This window comes from Peromyscus maniculatus, chromosome X (assembly GCF_049852395.1).
Source record: "Peromyscus maniculatus bairdii isolate BWxNUB_F1_BW_parent chromosome X, HU_Pman_BW_mat_3.1, whole genome shotgun sequence".
Classification (NCBI taxonomy): domain Eukaryota; kingdom Metazoa; phylum Chordata; class Mammalia; order Rodentia; family Cricetidae; genus Peromyscus; species Peromyscus maniculatus.
The window spans coordinates 112,384,411-112,398,805 of NC_134875.1; the positions used below are offsets into that span (position 1 = coordinate 112,384,411).

Genomic DNA, 14,395 nt, shown 5'->3' on the forward strand with positions numbered 1-14,395 from the left:
ACATGCTCTGTAGACCAGGCTGACCTCAAATTCAAGGATCCACCTGTCTCTGCTTCCCAGTGCTGGGATTAAAAGTGTGTGCCACCACATCCAGCTTTGTATAAGTATTCTTATGTTTTGAAATTTTACAGCCTATCCAAATTTGATGAACGGTGCTGTTTTCTTTATGTCCATGATAATTCTGATGACTTTCAAATCTACTTTTCCACTGAAGAACAGTGTAATAGGTGAGTTATAGCTAATTTACATATGTGCAACAAATTTATGACAGATGATTTTGAAGGATCTTTATTATAAAATGTTTATTAACTGTACTATCTTTCTTGAAATTTTAATTCATAGACAATTGTTTTTACAGCATTGAGATAGAATCAAGATACATTGTAATCATGCAAAGTATATAAGCTAATGGTTTTAATGAAGTTCCAGGCTTTTGCAACCATCACAATGTAATTTGATAATATTTTCATTATTCCTAAAGAAACCCAGTAGCAGTTAATATTCACTTACCAGTTTCTCCTATCTTCATCCTTTATAACTTCAGCCCTATACAATACCAACCTACTTTCTATGAATTTGTCAATTTTGGACATTTGTGTTCATGTTGTGGCATAATGTGTGGCCTTTCATGCCTGGCCTCTCAGCATCGAGTTTTCCATGGCATACCAGTATTAATACTTTGATGCCTTGAGGGGCTGAGTAGCAGTACTCCCTTGTATATCTAATGGTGCATTTTATTTGTCTGCTTATCAGTTGCTGGTCATGTGGGATGCTTCTATCTTTTGAGTTATTGTGAATTTTGCTTCTGTGTGCATCCATATGCAAGTTTTGTGAGAACACAAACTTGTAGATTTTTGGCATCAAAATACTGAATTTTAAGGTAACTTTTTTCCCACTTTACATTCCCATTAGCAATATGTGAAGGTTCCAATTTCTTTACCTCCCTGTCCCTTCATTGTTTGTTCTTTTAGTTCTAGCTATTATGATCGATGTACATTTGAATTGCATTGTGTATTTGGATTGCATTTCCATAATGATAAATGATTCTAGGCATCTTTTCATGTGTGGATTGGACACTTTTGTATTCTCTTTAAAGAAATGTGTGTTCAACTCCTTTGCCCAACTAAAACAATGTTGAAAGCTGTAGGAAGATGTCAATAAAGTAGTAAGAATTTCCAAATATGCTTTACCTAGAATTCCTCAATGCTACCCTTTTGCTACAGTCATGTTACCTTGTTTCTATATGCATATGTTTGTTTTCTCTAAAATAATGAAGAGTAAGCCATAGAAATAATGCTGCACTGCCTCTAAATATTCCAGTATATTTTCTAAAAACAAGGAATCTTCTTCACTTACATACTTACTATAGTTACACAATTAGGAATTAAGATGGCCATGGGATTATAATCTAGTACAAAATTTTGTTTATTTTCCTCCTAATACTTTTTATAGCAAAACCAAGGTATTTTACCTTTGGTTTGCAGTCCAATCTAGAATCATGTGCTTCATTTAGTTTCCAACTCTGCATTATAGCCTTCTCTCATTTTGAAGATTTAATACTTTCAAAGAGCACAGGCATTATATGTTGTCTGGTGCTTTAATTTAGGTTTTGTTTGCTGTTTCCTCATAATTATATGTGTATTATGTATTTGGGGTAGGAATAGCACAAAAAAGATACTGTGTATTACTTAGTGCCTCATATTAGAGGATACTCAGTGTCTTCGTGTTTCTATTTCTATGAAGAGACACCATGACCACAGCAACTCTTACAAAGAAAAACATTTAATTGAGGTGGTGGCTTACAGTTTCAGAGGTTCAGTCCATTATCATTGTGGTGGAACATGACAGTATGAAGGCAGAAATGGTGCTGGAGAGGTAGCTGAGAGTTCTATATCTTGCAGGCAATAGGAAATGGTCTGTCTCACTGGGCGTGACTTGAGTATATATGATACCTCAAAGCCCGCCTCCACAGTGACACACTTCCTCCAACAAGATCATGCCTACTCCATAAGGCTACTTCTTCTAATAGTGCTACTTCCTTTAGGGGCATTTTCTTTCAAGCCATCACACTTAATAGTTTTATGTTATTCCTGGTAATGTTAACTTGAATCAGCTAGTGAAAGTGATGTTTGTCCAATTTTAGTTGGGCTATTTGCCTTTTTATTATGGGTTACTTATATATTCTCCATACGTACCCAGATGCACTTTGCTAAGACTTTCTTCCATTCTTTGGTTGTCTTTTAATGTCACTGATAGTATCACATATAACACAAACATTTTTTATTAAAGAATTTTTTATTCATTTTACATACCAATCACAGATCCCCCTCTCCTCCCTCCTCCCACCCTTCCTACCTCCCCCCAACCCACTTCCCCATTCCCTCTTCCAACAAGGCAAGGTCTCCCATAGGGAGTCAGCAGAGCTTGGCACATTCAGTAGAGACAGGTCCAAGCCCCTAACCCCTGCGTCAAGTCTGTGCAAGGTGTCCCACCATAGGTAGTAGGCTCCAAAAAGCCAGCTCATGCACCAGGAATGGATCCTGATCCTACTGCCAGGGGGTCCCTTAAGCAGACAAAGCTACACAACTGTCTCACTTATGCAGAGGGCCTAGACCAGTCCTGTGGAGGCTCCACAGCTGTTGGTCTAAAGTTCATGAGTTCCCACTAGTTTGGTTTGGTAGCACAAACATTTTTAATTATTAGGTTTATCCATTTTTCTTGTCATTTGAGTTTTGTTTATACTTAAAAGTTTTAGGGGCTGGAGATGGCTCAGCACTTAAGAGTACTTGCAGAGAACCCACAACAAGCAGCTCATCATCACCTGTAACTCCAGATCTTAGGGATCCATTGCCCTCTTCTGGCCTCCATGATCACTTCGCACACATGGTATATGTACTGATTAGCAGGCACACAAACACACATAAATAAAAAACTAAATTTAAATAAAAAATTCTTTGCCTAATTGGAGGTTCTGTATAGTTCTTCTTTTTTCTTATATAAATTTAATAGGCTTGGCTGTCATATTCAGATCTCTGGTTCATTTTCATTCCTTTGACTTATTTACTTATTGTTCAGGGGTGCAAGGGGCTCATGTGAAGGTGAGAGGACAACTTGCTACAATAGGCTTTCTCCTTCCACCATATGGATCCCAGAGATTAAACTTAGGTCTTCAGGTCTGGCAGCAAGTGACTTTCCCACTGAATATGTCACTATCCCTTTAGTTAATATATTATAAGATAGGAGTATATCTGAACTTTTGTAGGAGGTATTTGATTGTCCCAATACCATTTGTTGAAAAGAATGTTCTTTTCTCCATCAAATATTCTTGGTACTTTTAGAAAATGAGTTGACCCTCTAAATTTATAGAACTTGCTTCTGAACTTCTATTCCATTGATCTACATATCTATCCTAACTGGATATAGCCTATTCTCATTTTATGTGCATCTGTGTTTTATCTGCTTGTGTGTCTGTATGAACTGGAATTCCAGACAGTTGTGAGCTGCCATGTGGGTGCTGGGAATTGAAACCAGGTCCCCTGGAAGAGCAGCCAGTGATCTTAGCCACTGAGCCATCTTGCCAGCCCCGATAATCTTTTTTCTATCCCTCCCTGTCCTCTGCTGTCCTCTACCTTTGATAATTATCACTCTATTCTGACCTGAAATCAGTCTGTCAAAGAAACAGCTGTACTCCTAAGTTTATCTCAGCCCTTAATGGCCAAAAAATGGAAACAGTCTATGTGTCCATCAGCTGATATATGGATAAAGAAATGTGGTACCTATACACAAAATGTAGTTAACTCTAGTCTATGGATAGAACCTACAAAAAAGTCTTCAGTTTACTAGAAGAGAAACTGTTCTTCTGTTTTACATATGTGCTGCATTTAAGAGAGGTACTTTGGAATCAGGTAACCAACTAGTTGATAGAAGTACTTCATGTAGAGGACTTAGGCATCACGTATGTTTTGAACTAGATTAGGGAATCACTAAAGTCCCACGTCAAATCAAGAGTAGAATGATTGTTCTACAACTTGTAGAAATTTATTTTATGTTTAGGTACAATATCCTACAATAAGGTTAAGTTAAACATAAGGGGAAAGAGTGATCCTGATGGGTGGTATTTGGTGGCATTTGCTCTTCTAGATTTTGCTCTTTGGTCAAAGAGATGCTAAACAATGGAGTGGGCAATACAGTGGAGCTGGAGGGAGAGGCAGATGCAGACACCTTAGAGGTAAGTCACAGAAAATCCAGAACTAGGAAACCATCCTTTAATATACCTTTGGTGCTTGAAGAAAAAGTCCCAATTTTCATGTGAATCCTCTATTGAATATAGTTAAAGATACCTTTGAACCAGCCAGACATCATTGTCCATGGGTCTCAGAAATTAAGTTTAAAGTGTCTTTGTAGAAGAATCTTATGATCGTGGGATCCTGTCAGAATATTTAAGAAAAATGGGTTACATTAAAGTTTTCTTTTTCTAAGTTAATAGTACTTATGAGACTCCAAGAGAAATAGCTGACAAGTTGAAAACAGATTTTTGCCTAAATAGACTTTAGTTATATCCACTTGCACATGGTATATTAAATATATCAAAGTTTAAATCACTTTAAGGAAAGTGACATTATCATAAACTCATTTGGACAGCACAGTTGTCTACACTGACTATATCACTTATTTGTGTTTTAATCTTGCAGTCATTCAGATTTGCCACTAATTCAAGTTCTCTCAGTAATTACAATTTCTTGAGATTTTATTTTTGAAGTTATAATGAAATTAATTCCTTAAGATTTTCTTCAGAAAGTATCAAAAGGGTTCATTTTAGTAATTGGTTAAGGTACAAGAATTCTTAGTTTACAATCAAAGTGTATTGCAAAAGTGAAGTGAGTGATTCCCTTTAAAGGCAACAGACGTGGGAAAGAGAGAAAGCTGTGAAATAAGTCTGACATTGGAGACCCTTTAGTCATCTTCATTGTGTATTCATTGTCATGAGCATCTTAGGAGGGGTATAGGAAGGAGCACACACATCATTCATTGTATAAATTGCTCTGGGGTAAGTAGAAACAGTAGAGACATGCCAAACCCCAGAAATATTCATTGCTTTCTCTCTGTTCTACATGAGGGTTGCTTAGACATTGTCACCTTTGTTTTAATCATTACCACGAATACATTTGAATGCAGCTGCATGTTGTTATTTTCAATTTACTATGTATGTGCATGCTATGTGTGGAGGTCAAAGAATTAACTCTGGAGTTGATTCTCTCCTTCCTTCTTTCTATGGATTTGGGGGTGGGGGGTTGAACTCTAGTCATCAGGCTTGCATGGTAAACACCAATACCCACTGAGCCATCTCACTGGCCTGGTTTTTGCTTTTTAAGACAGCTTTTTCTCTGTAGTCCAGGCTAACCCTGAGCTCTCATGAACTTGTCTTAGCCTCCTGAGTGCTGGAATTATAGGCATGTGCTACCTCATCCAGCAGGGCCACAACATGTTTTGATGATAGGGCAGGTGAAACAGACTAGCAATCCTAATTGTAAAATGTATTTGCAGCATGTGTTAGAACTATATGACTGAAAGGGGGTCATCCCAACATGTGTATACGATATTAAGATGTTAACTTTTACTGACTTTTAATTCTTTCCCGGGCTACTGAAAGAGTTTTGTTTCCTGACAAGTTGATAAGCGATCATGCAGGAAGATACTGATTTCTGGTACTTAACATGCTTAGAAAGTTTTAAATTGCAGCATTAAAATGGTGAAAAATCTCCAAAAGGTAAGCCAGGTAATTTACAGGTGAGTCTTATTTTTTTACTTTCCTGAAATTACATTTCATTAAGTCATTATATAAATACATGAACAAATGAGAATAATTGTTAAATGAAAAGTGTGTAGCCTAAGAATCATATTTTGCTTGGCACTCAAATAATGCTTTATAGTTTTAAAAACTTGTTAGATAAATTTTGGGCTTCTCTTCACTAAGTTGTGTTTTGCCTTTTTTTTTTTGTCCTGTTGTTTTACCTTGTTTAGTATGAGTATGACCATGATTCAAATGGGGAGAGAGTTGTCTTGGGGAAAGGCTCCTATGGGATTGTGTATGCCGGCCGAGATCTCAGTAATCAAGTACGAATAGCCATCAAGGAAATCCCAGAGAGAGATATCAGGCAAGTTGGGACCGCCTTTAGTATTCTACATTTTCTATCTCAACAATCTGTATCCCAAGCCTGCCACTGATGGTGTAAGGATTTAATCTGTGTCAACAGAATGGTGTGGCTACCTTATGTTGTCAGAACTTGTAATGCTCTTATTATAAGGGTGATCTGCTTTTATTCTCTTATATTAGAAATACATTGAGAAAAATCAAACTACTTAGAAGTTTGTGGATTAAAGAATGTCATATTTCAAAAGAAAACTATTTCTACCCACAACTATGTCTGAAATTTTACATTTTATGCAGCTATTTGAAAATATTTTAAAATGTGACTGAGAAACTTTTTTTTTTCTCTTTGTTTTTCAGTGCTGGGGATAGAACCCAGGTCCTCGAGCATGCTAGGCAAGCACTCTACCACTGAGCTACATCTCCAGCCTTGACTGAGTGCTTTTAAATTTACACTGTAACAATTGAAAATGGCTATGATTTGTCTGGAAATGTCATTACAGAACTTAAATGCAGTTAAAAATCAGAGTTTCACAATAGAAATTTTGTTAATAACTGTGGTCTTCAACCTTACCCATAGATTTGGGGCTGTTTTCCTACCATCAGTACTACAACTTAGCAATTTTTATTATTACATTTTTTTTAATTTTTCATACAGTAGATTTTAATCATATTCTTTCCCCTCTCCCAAGTCCTCCCAGTTCCTCCCTGCTTCCCTACCCACCCAACTTCATGTTCTTAGTTCATTTCATTTTAAATTTAAACCTCATCTAAATCTAAACAAAAGCTACACATGTAATCATGACCCCAACAGAAATAATCATGGGCCACAGACACATCCACCATAATTGGCAGTATTGCCTCCAGCTCTGGGTGCTAATGGATATGTGCATACATCTCTCCATCTAGGTTATCACTGTCTGTGTTCCACAGAATTTCTAGCAACTGTATTACCATCTATTCATTCACAATTTGTTTGTTTTCAATGCCATAGTATAGTATATGAATTATAATTATAATGAAGACCTGAAACAAACTAATCTAATCTCTTCAGATTACCAATATGGAAACCAAGCTTGAAGGAGATTAAAGGACTCCCAAAAGGGCATAACAGAAACAAGATGAGCATTCCCGTCTCTTGAGTCCCTCATCCAATATTCTCCCTTATTCATGTGATAGATAAGCTGTTGGAGTTGTGTAGATTTGGGGATATTCCTAGCATGTATCTCCATTGGTAGTGCTGTTCCAACTTTTCCTTGCCCACAGAAGTTCCTGGGATATTTGAGCTGGAAAGGGTCCAGGAGACCATTTTGTCCAACTTGTAAAGTTTTTAGGCTACATTTAGGGTGACTGGGCATGTTTTCCATTCATGAATCTGGGTTGGTGATAGGGAGTAAAAGGTGACCAGGATTCTGTCTTGATCCTAGGGTGCTACTTTGGTGGAGAATGCAGACACTGTGTCCATGAGTTAAAATGAGAGGTGCTATAACAGAAGGGTACACAAAGTGTTTTTAGAAAAGAGAGAGGGACTGACTTTTTCTGGATGAGCTGTGGCAAGTTTGAGAGAACAAATCATCTTCAAGCTGGTTTTATTGAGGAATAAGTAACACATAGCTTTGTAGAAAATGGGGCCTATGAGGGAAAAACAGAGCTGTTAAGAAACATACACTGAGAAAGCAGTTTCTGCAAAGCTTGAATGTAAGGTATGGACTAGTGAAGGACTCATGAGGCAAAAATGTTAATGGTATCATCTGACCTGATTTGGAAGGTCTTTGTGTGCCAGCTTAAACAATATGGTCTTTATGTGAAGTCTATGAAGAAACGTGGTAGAGTTTCATAAAGAGCTTGAAAGTCCAGAGACTGGAGCTGGCAACTAATTAGTTCTAGGTTGAATCTGTAGAGTAAGTCAGTTTAGGACAGAATTTTCCAGACCACCAACTTCCATGGGAGGAAGAAGGGACTTGTTGAAAGAGGTGAAATTTTGTTGGAGAATCTGTGCCCAAGCAATAGTGATGGTAGAAATAGTAGCCGTTAGTTGAGTGTTTACCATATAACAGGCCCTCTGTCGATGTCTGAGAGACTTGAGGTACTCTGGTCTCCTAGAAGCCCTAGAAGCTGTGTTGTTACAGATTGAATATTCCTTATCTGAAATTCTTATAACAAGCAAGAAGTGTTTCAGATAAGATTTTTTCCAGATTTTGGAATGTTTGTGTATATATAATAAGGTATGTGTAGAGTATGGGACCCAAATATAAACACAAAATTCCTTGTGTTTCTTGTACACATAGCCTGAAGGTAATTTTAGATAATACTTCATTGTGTCTGCATTTTGACAATGTCGAGTGTGGCGTTTTCCAGTGGTGTCGTGTTGCTACTTGAAATGATTTTGATCATATAGCTTTGGATTAGGGATATTCAGCCTGTATCCTATGTTTTACAGGTAGGAAGTTGGTTATTCTCGTGGAAGCTGAGGAAGGGATCCCAGAAGGGATGGTTAGCAGCAGGGTGGATACTGTTAAAGAAGTACTAGGACCTAGAGCTCTGGGATTTGGCAAGTGATACAGGCTTTGGTTTTTTTCTGCAATAGGTACTCTCAGCCTCTGCATGAAGAAATAGCCCTGCACAAATATCTCAAGCATCGCAACATTGTCCAGTACCTGGGCTCCATTTCAGAGAATGGCTACATTAAGATATTTATGGAACAGGTGCCTGGAGGTAAGTAGTTACTCTTTTTTTGATTTCACATTCTAGAATTCGCTTATGAGAATAGAGTCTGGATGTCATTGATTGTCTCACCACTTAACAAATGACAGACCTTTTGGAGATTGGAAAACAGTGGTTTCTCAGAAGAGTTCTATACAACTTTGCAAAGGGCACATAAACAGTTTATTTCAGGCTTGTTTATTCAGCCTAAAATACTCACTATCTACTGAGTGCTATACATTGGAACAAAATCTCTGGCCTTGAGCTCTGCTCTTCTCAGTCTAGGAGTCTAGAGGTGGTTTGGAAAATGATGGAAAAGGGACACTGGACCTTTTTTTATAATTTTATACATGCATATAATGCATTATCTTATTTATCCTTTATTATCACCTGTTGTCTCTTTTCCACTCCTGCTGACACTTCCTTCTTCCCAACTAGTCTCTTTCTTTCATATCTTTTTGTGACCCACTGGGTTTAATTAGGGTTGCTTATATGAGCATGTTTAGGGTGTGTGTGTGTGTGTGTGTGTGTGTGTGTGTGTGTGTGTGTGTGTGTGTGTGTGTTTTGTTTTGTTTTGTTTTTTACTAGCGCATGCATGGTTAACATATCAGTGTCTAGACCACTAAAGAAAGTAACTTCCACAACTATTAACTGCTAATAGCCTTACCAGCCTTCCCCTATCTGTGATGGAATATTGAATGGCCTAGTCTTATGCAGATCATATGCAAGGTAACTTGAGTTGCTATGTGTTTATAATTGTAATGGACACGTCATATCCAAATGATATTGTTTCTTAGCATTCCTCCTCATTTTCTAGCTCTTAGATTCTTTCCATTTCCTCTTCTGTAATGTTCTCTGATTCTTGGAGAAGAGTGATAGATTTATGACTCAGTACTCAACAATCATTTATTCTCAGTACTTTGATAAGTTATGAGCCTGCATTAATCACTGCGTACTACCAAGACTTCTCTGACCAAGTCTGAGAGTAGCACTAGTCTTTGGATAACACACACACACACACACACACACACACACACACACACACACACACACACACACACGGAAATTTGACATGTCTATTAGCTAAGTAACAGTAATAGATTCTCCTGTAGGGTCTATGATATACCCAGTCATGGGCTTTTAGTCAGATTTACAGTACCAGGCATTTATTCCTTCTTGGGGAATAGAACTAAAATCCAACAGAAAATGATGGGTTGCCCACTCCCCTGTAACCATTATGCCCCTATTGTCTCAGTGAGCACATCTTGTTAGCCTGATCAGTATTGGAGTATGTAGGGTTTAACCATTGTGTATACTATTATCTTTCTTCTCTACCAGCCTGCATAACACTTTATAGTCCTATGAAAAGTAGCCAGCAGAGAGGTAGTTCCATGGTCAGTTCCAGCTTGATTTCTCTATGTCCTGTAAACAAAGTATGTTGTGTCTTCAGCAGCAGTCTTAGTAACTAGTTCTGGCGGGCAACCAAGACCAATGAATGGCATTAGCCTGTTTTGTCTTGAAAACCTCTTGGGCCTTGCTGGTAAGCAAGTCATAGGGAGATATCTCATACTTTGCACTGGAATTTTCATTTAAAAACCTATGACTTGGGCTGGAGAGATGCTTAGTGTTTAAGAGTACTTACTGCTCCCAGCACCCACATAGTGGCTCACAACTGTCTGTAACTCCAGTTTCAAGGGATCTGAAACCCTCTTCTGACAACTATAAGCTCATGCATGCACATACACATAAAATTAATTTTGAAAGATTTGTGGATTCTGGGAGCAGCAATACCCACCCATGCAGGATACCTCCCTTCATATGATTTTATATTTTTAATTAGTTTGCAAAATAATTGGTTTCTTAAATGGCTTTTTTAATGCATCCTTAGTTTTGATAAACCTTCCCACCATCCCTACCTTTCCTCCATCTCCCTATGCCCACCCCCTTTAAACATTTTTATACCTAGTATCCCTAATACACACTTTCATATCACATTTGGCGTGGTTGCTTTTAAAGAGATAGTGCAAAATAGCAAATGGATAATAAAACCAAATACTAGTGCTTTATTATGAAATCCCTATATGTAGGCAATAGAGTATTAGAAGTAATTTTTTGGATCTATAACTGGTAGTTTGAATGGGTCTATCCATTAAGATTCAGTTTTCTGGTTAAGTAAATAAACTGTAAAAATTGGAGTAATAACATATATACTATAATACTTGAAGTAAACAGCATTGGGATATTAAATAGCCCTATCTCAGCTAAGCATTAGGTAGGTTAAATGAGATGACACATGTAACAGCTTCTGGAAAGGTGCCTGGCAATGAGCAAGAGCTGGGTAAATGAGTGTGCATTGAAATAATAAAAAGTCTCATAACATTTTAATTGAAAAGCAATCATCAGTATATGAATACTAGTGTAAGGTTAAAAATATCACTTTAGTTTACTTCCCTGACCCCTTACAAATGAATCTTTATCATCCTGTTGGTTTTTTGTTTTATTTTTTTGGTTTGGTTCCTTTTGTTTGGTTCGGTTTGGTTTTGCTATGTCACTTTCTAGGAAGCCTTTCCGCTCTCTTGCGATCCAAATGGGGACCAATGAAGGAACCCACTATCAAGTTTTATACCAAACAGATCCTGGAAGGCCTGAAGTATCTCCATGAAAACCAGATAGTTCACAGGGACATAAAGGTATGGGCTTCTCTAATCCATCAAAGTGGCATTTTTCTAAGCCTTCACTATAGTATGGCGGAATAGTCTACTCACAGAGGGAGACAGCTTAGCAGGATAACCCCCACCCTAGCCTATGTCAGACCCAGTCTTTGTAGAGAGAGTTTATCAAGGTCCCACACTATAGGGTGCTGATTTGTTTAAATCTGCCTTTACACACTCAACGCTGTTCTTTTTCCAAAGGGTGATAATGTTCTGGTGAACACCTATAGTGGAGTGGTAAAAATCTCTGATTTTGGAACATCTAAACGCCTTGCAAGAATTAACCCATGCACCGAGACCTTTGCAGGTAAGCAGAGCAGAGCTGCCTGTATGGTGCCATCTTGGATCTAAGCTTTCTTCTGAATCTGTGGTCATCTGCAAACTCCCTATTGGTCACCTTTTCAACACAGAGTGTCATTTTTATTTTTCTAAATTTTCTTAAGATTTTAAACATAGAAAAATAGTTTGATCATACATTTCCCTTTCTCCAACTCCTCCAAGATCCATCCTTCCTACCTACCCAACTCATGCGCTTCTTCGTGCTCTCTCTCTCTCTCTCTCTCTCTCTCTCTCTCTCTCTCTCTCTCTCTCTCTCTCTCTCTCTCTCCCTCCCTCCCTCCCTCCCTCCCTCCTTCCCTCCCTCCCTCCCTCCCTCCCTCTCTCATTTTCTCTGTGTGTGTTACAAAATGAAAATCAAAACAATCTTGAAAAAACAGTAAGATTAAAAAGTACTAAAACAAAACAAAAAGTGTGTAAAAAACATGGAGTCTGTTTCATGTTGTCCAGTTACTCCTGGGCATGGGCCCTACCTGCCCTAGACTGTGGTTAATATACCAAATGACAATCTAAGATTTTTTCCCTTTCCCAGCAGGTATCAATTACAAATAGCTTCTTGGTTAGGGGTGAGACTTTGTGTCTACTTCTTCTCAGTGTTGAGTCTTTTGTTTGTTTAGAACCTGTGCAGGTCTTAGTTATATTGTCATAGTCTCTGTGAGTTCATATATGTATCAATCCTGTTGTGTCTGGAAGATGTTCTTGGAGTCACCTACCACTTCTGGGTCTTACAATCTTTTTGCCTCCTCTTTTGCATATCCCTGAACCTTGAGGGGAGGGTTTTGATAAAGACATCCCATTTAGGGCTGAGTGCTCCAAAGTCTCTCACTTTTCTGCACATTGTCCATTTGTGGGTCTTTGTGTTAATTCCTACCTACTACAAGACTAATCTTTAGTATTATAGATATATCAATATGTCATTGGGAGTCTGTAGAGGAGAGAGAGAGAGAGAGAGAGCGAGAGAGAGCCTACTACCTACCAGGAGAAGAAAAAAAGCTAAAAGCTAAAGAAAGTCCAGCCGCATGCTCTGGTCTGAGCCATACTGGGCCTGAGCCAGGGACTCTGTATCCCCACAAGCATTCCGGCCACTTGCAGCTCTGGCCAAGCTGGGGCCTGCAAGGCCACAGCCAAGTGGCTTTTTTATGAATTCCTGCCCCATGTTGGGTGCCAAATGTAGACGAAATTCTAAGCAATCTTATTAAATAAAGAATACGGAGCCAAATATAGGGGTGAAAGCCTTAGAGATCATGGAAATAGTGAGAGCCACCAACCACCTTACCTCACCAGCTCTGTAGCTCCCAAAAAAGTGAGTTACTTCCTGTCTACGTGCACCTTTATTGCCTTGCTGTTAAACTCTCTTATTGGCTCTTAGCCCAGCTACCTCACTTCTTTGTCACTGCCTGTCTGTACAGACCTCCAGGTCTCTATGGTTGGTACTGGGTTTAAAGGCATGTGTCACTATGCTTGGCTCTGTTCCCAGTGTGACCTTGAACACACAGAGACCCTGCCTGCCAAGTGATCAGATTAAGGGTATGTGCTACCACTGCCTGACTTTTGTGTTAATGGCTTGCTATTTCCTCTGATCTCCAGGCAAACTTTGTTTATTAACATACAAATAAAATATCACCACCACATTTCAGCACAAATAAAATATCACCACATTAGTCATTTTATTACTGGGTTCCTTTAGCAGAATAATAGTAGGTTTTCACCTAGGCCCATGACCCATCTATTTTCTTATGTTCTTGACAGTGTCAAGTATGGGTTTCATTTCATGGAATGAGTCTTAAATCCAGTTGAAAAAGATATTGGTTACTCCCATAACATTTGTACCACTATTATACCAGTTTCTCTTTCAGGGCAGCTCACTGTCATAGATGGCAGGGTTTATAGCTGGGTAATAATGTTTGCTTTTCTCCTCCACTACTGTGCAAAGTACTTTTCAGCATCATGAACACCAATCAGTAGGGGTAAAACTTCTATTTGCATGGCTAGAGAGATGGCTCAGTGGTTAAGAGCACTGGCTGCTCTTCTAGAGGACCCAGGTTCAATTCTTAGCACCCACATGGCAGCTCACAACTGTCTGTAATTCCAGTTCCAGGTGATCCAACACCCTCACGCAGCTACACTAATGAAAATTAAATAAATTAATTTAAAAAACTTCTAGTTGACACCAAGTTGATATCTCCATGTTTGATGATGTAAAATAAGTTGTGTCTTCAGCAATAGGGCATTCTATCAGGTTATGGAGAGTAACCAATAACCTTGATGATACCAGTAGTGTTTGGGGGTTCTATGGGACCCCTTTGGCCAATGCCTCAACAAGATGTAACCCATTCCTAGCAGTAGAGGATTTGCTTGGTAGCATAAAATGTCTAGTTGGTGAATTATCTTTCCCATTATATAGTGACTTTCTTAACTTCCTTTCCTATATGAATATATTTTAAGAAGCTTCTACAATAGCAAGTTCCCATAACTTTTCAAATTGCTTTTAGTATTA

General features: G+C 38.4%; 1 protein-coding gene across 1 annotated transcript in view; it reads left to right on the top strand.

Annotated features, from left to right (window-relative positions):
* The window catches only part of Map3k15 (mitogen-activated protein kinase kinase kinase 15), a 131,420-nt gene that overhangs the window by 97,748 nt on the left and 19,277 nt on the right, over positions 1–14,395 (top strand). The window contains exons 13-18 of the mRNA XM_006973268.4: positions 132–227; positions 4,141–4,228; positions 6,022–6,155; positions 8,736–8,863; positions 11,411–11,541; positions 11,764–11,869. Coding sequence (XP_006973330.3) covers positions 132–227; positions 4,141–4,228; positions 6,022–6,155; positions 8,736–8,863; positions 11,411–11,541; positions 11,764–11,869 — 683 coding nt within the window. The remainder of the gene's footprint in view (positions 1–131; positions 228–4,140; positions 4,229–6,021; positions 6,156–8,735; positions 8,864–11,410; positions 11,542–11,763; positions 11,870–14,395) is intronic.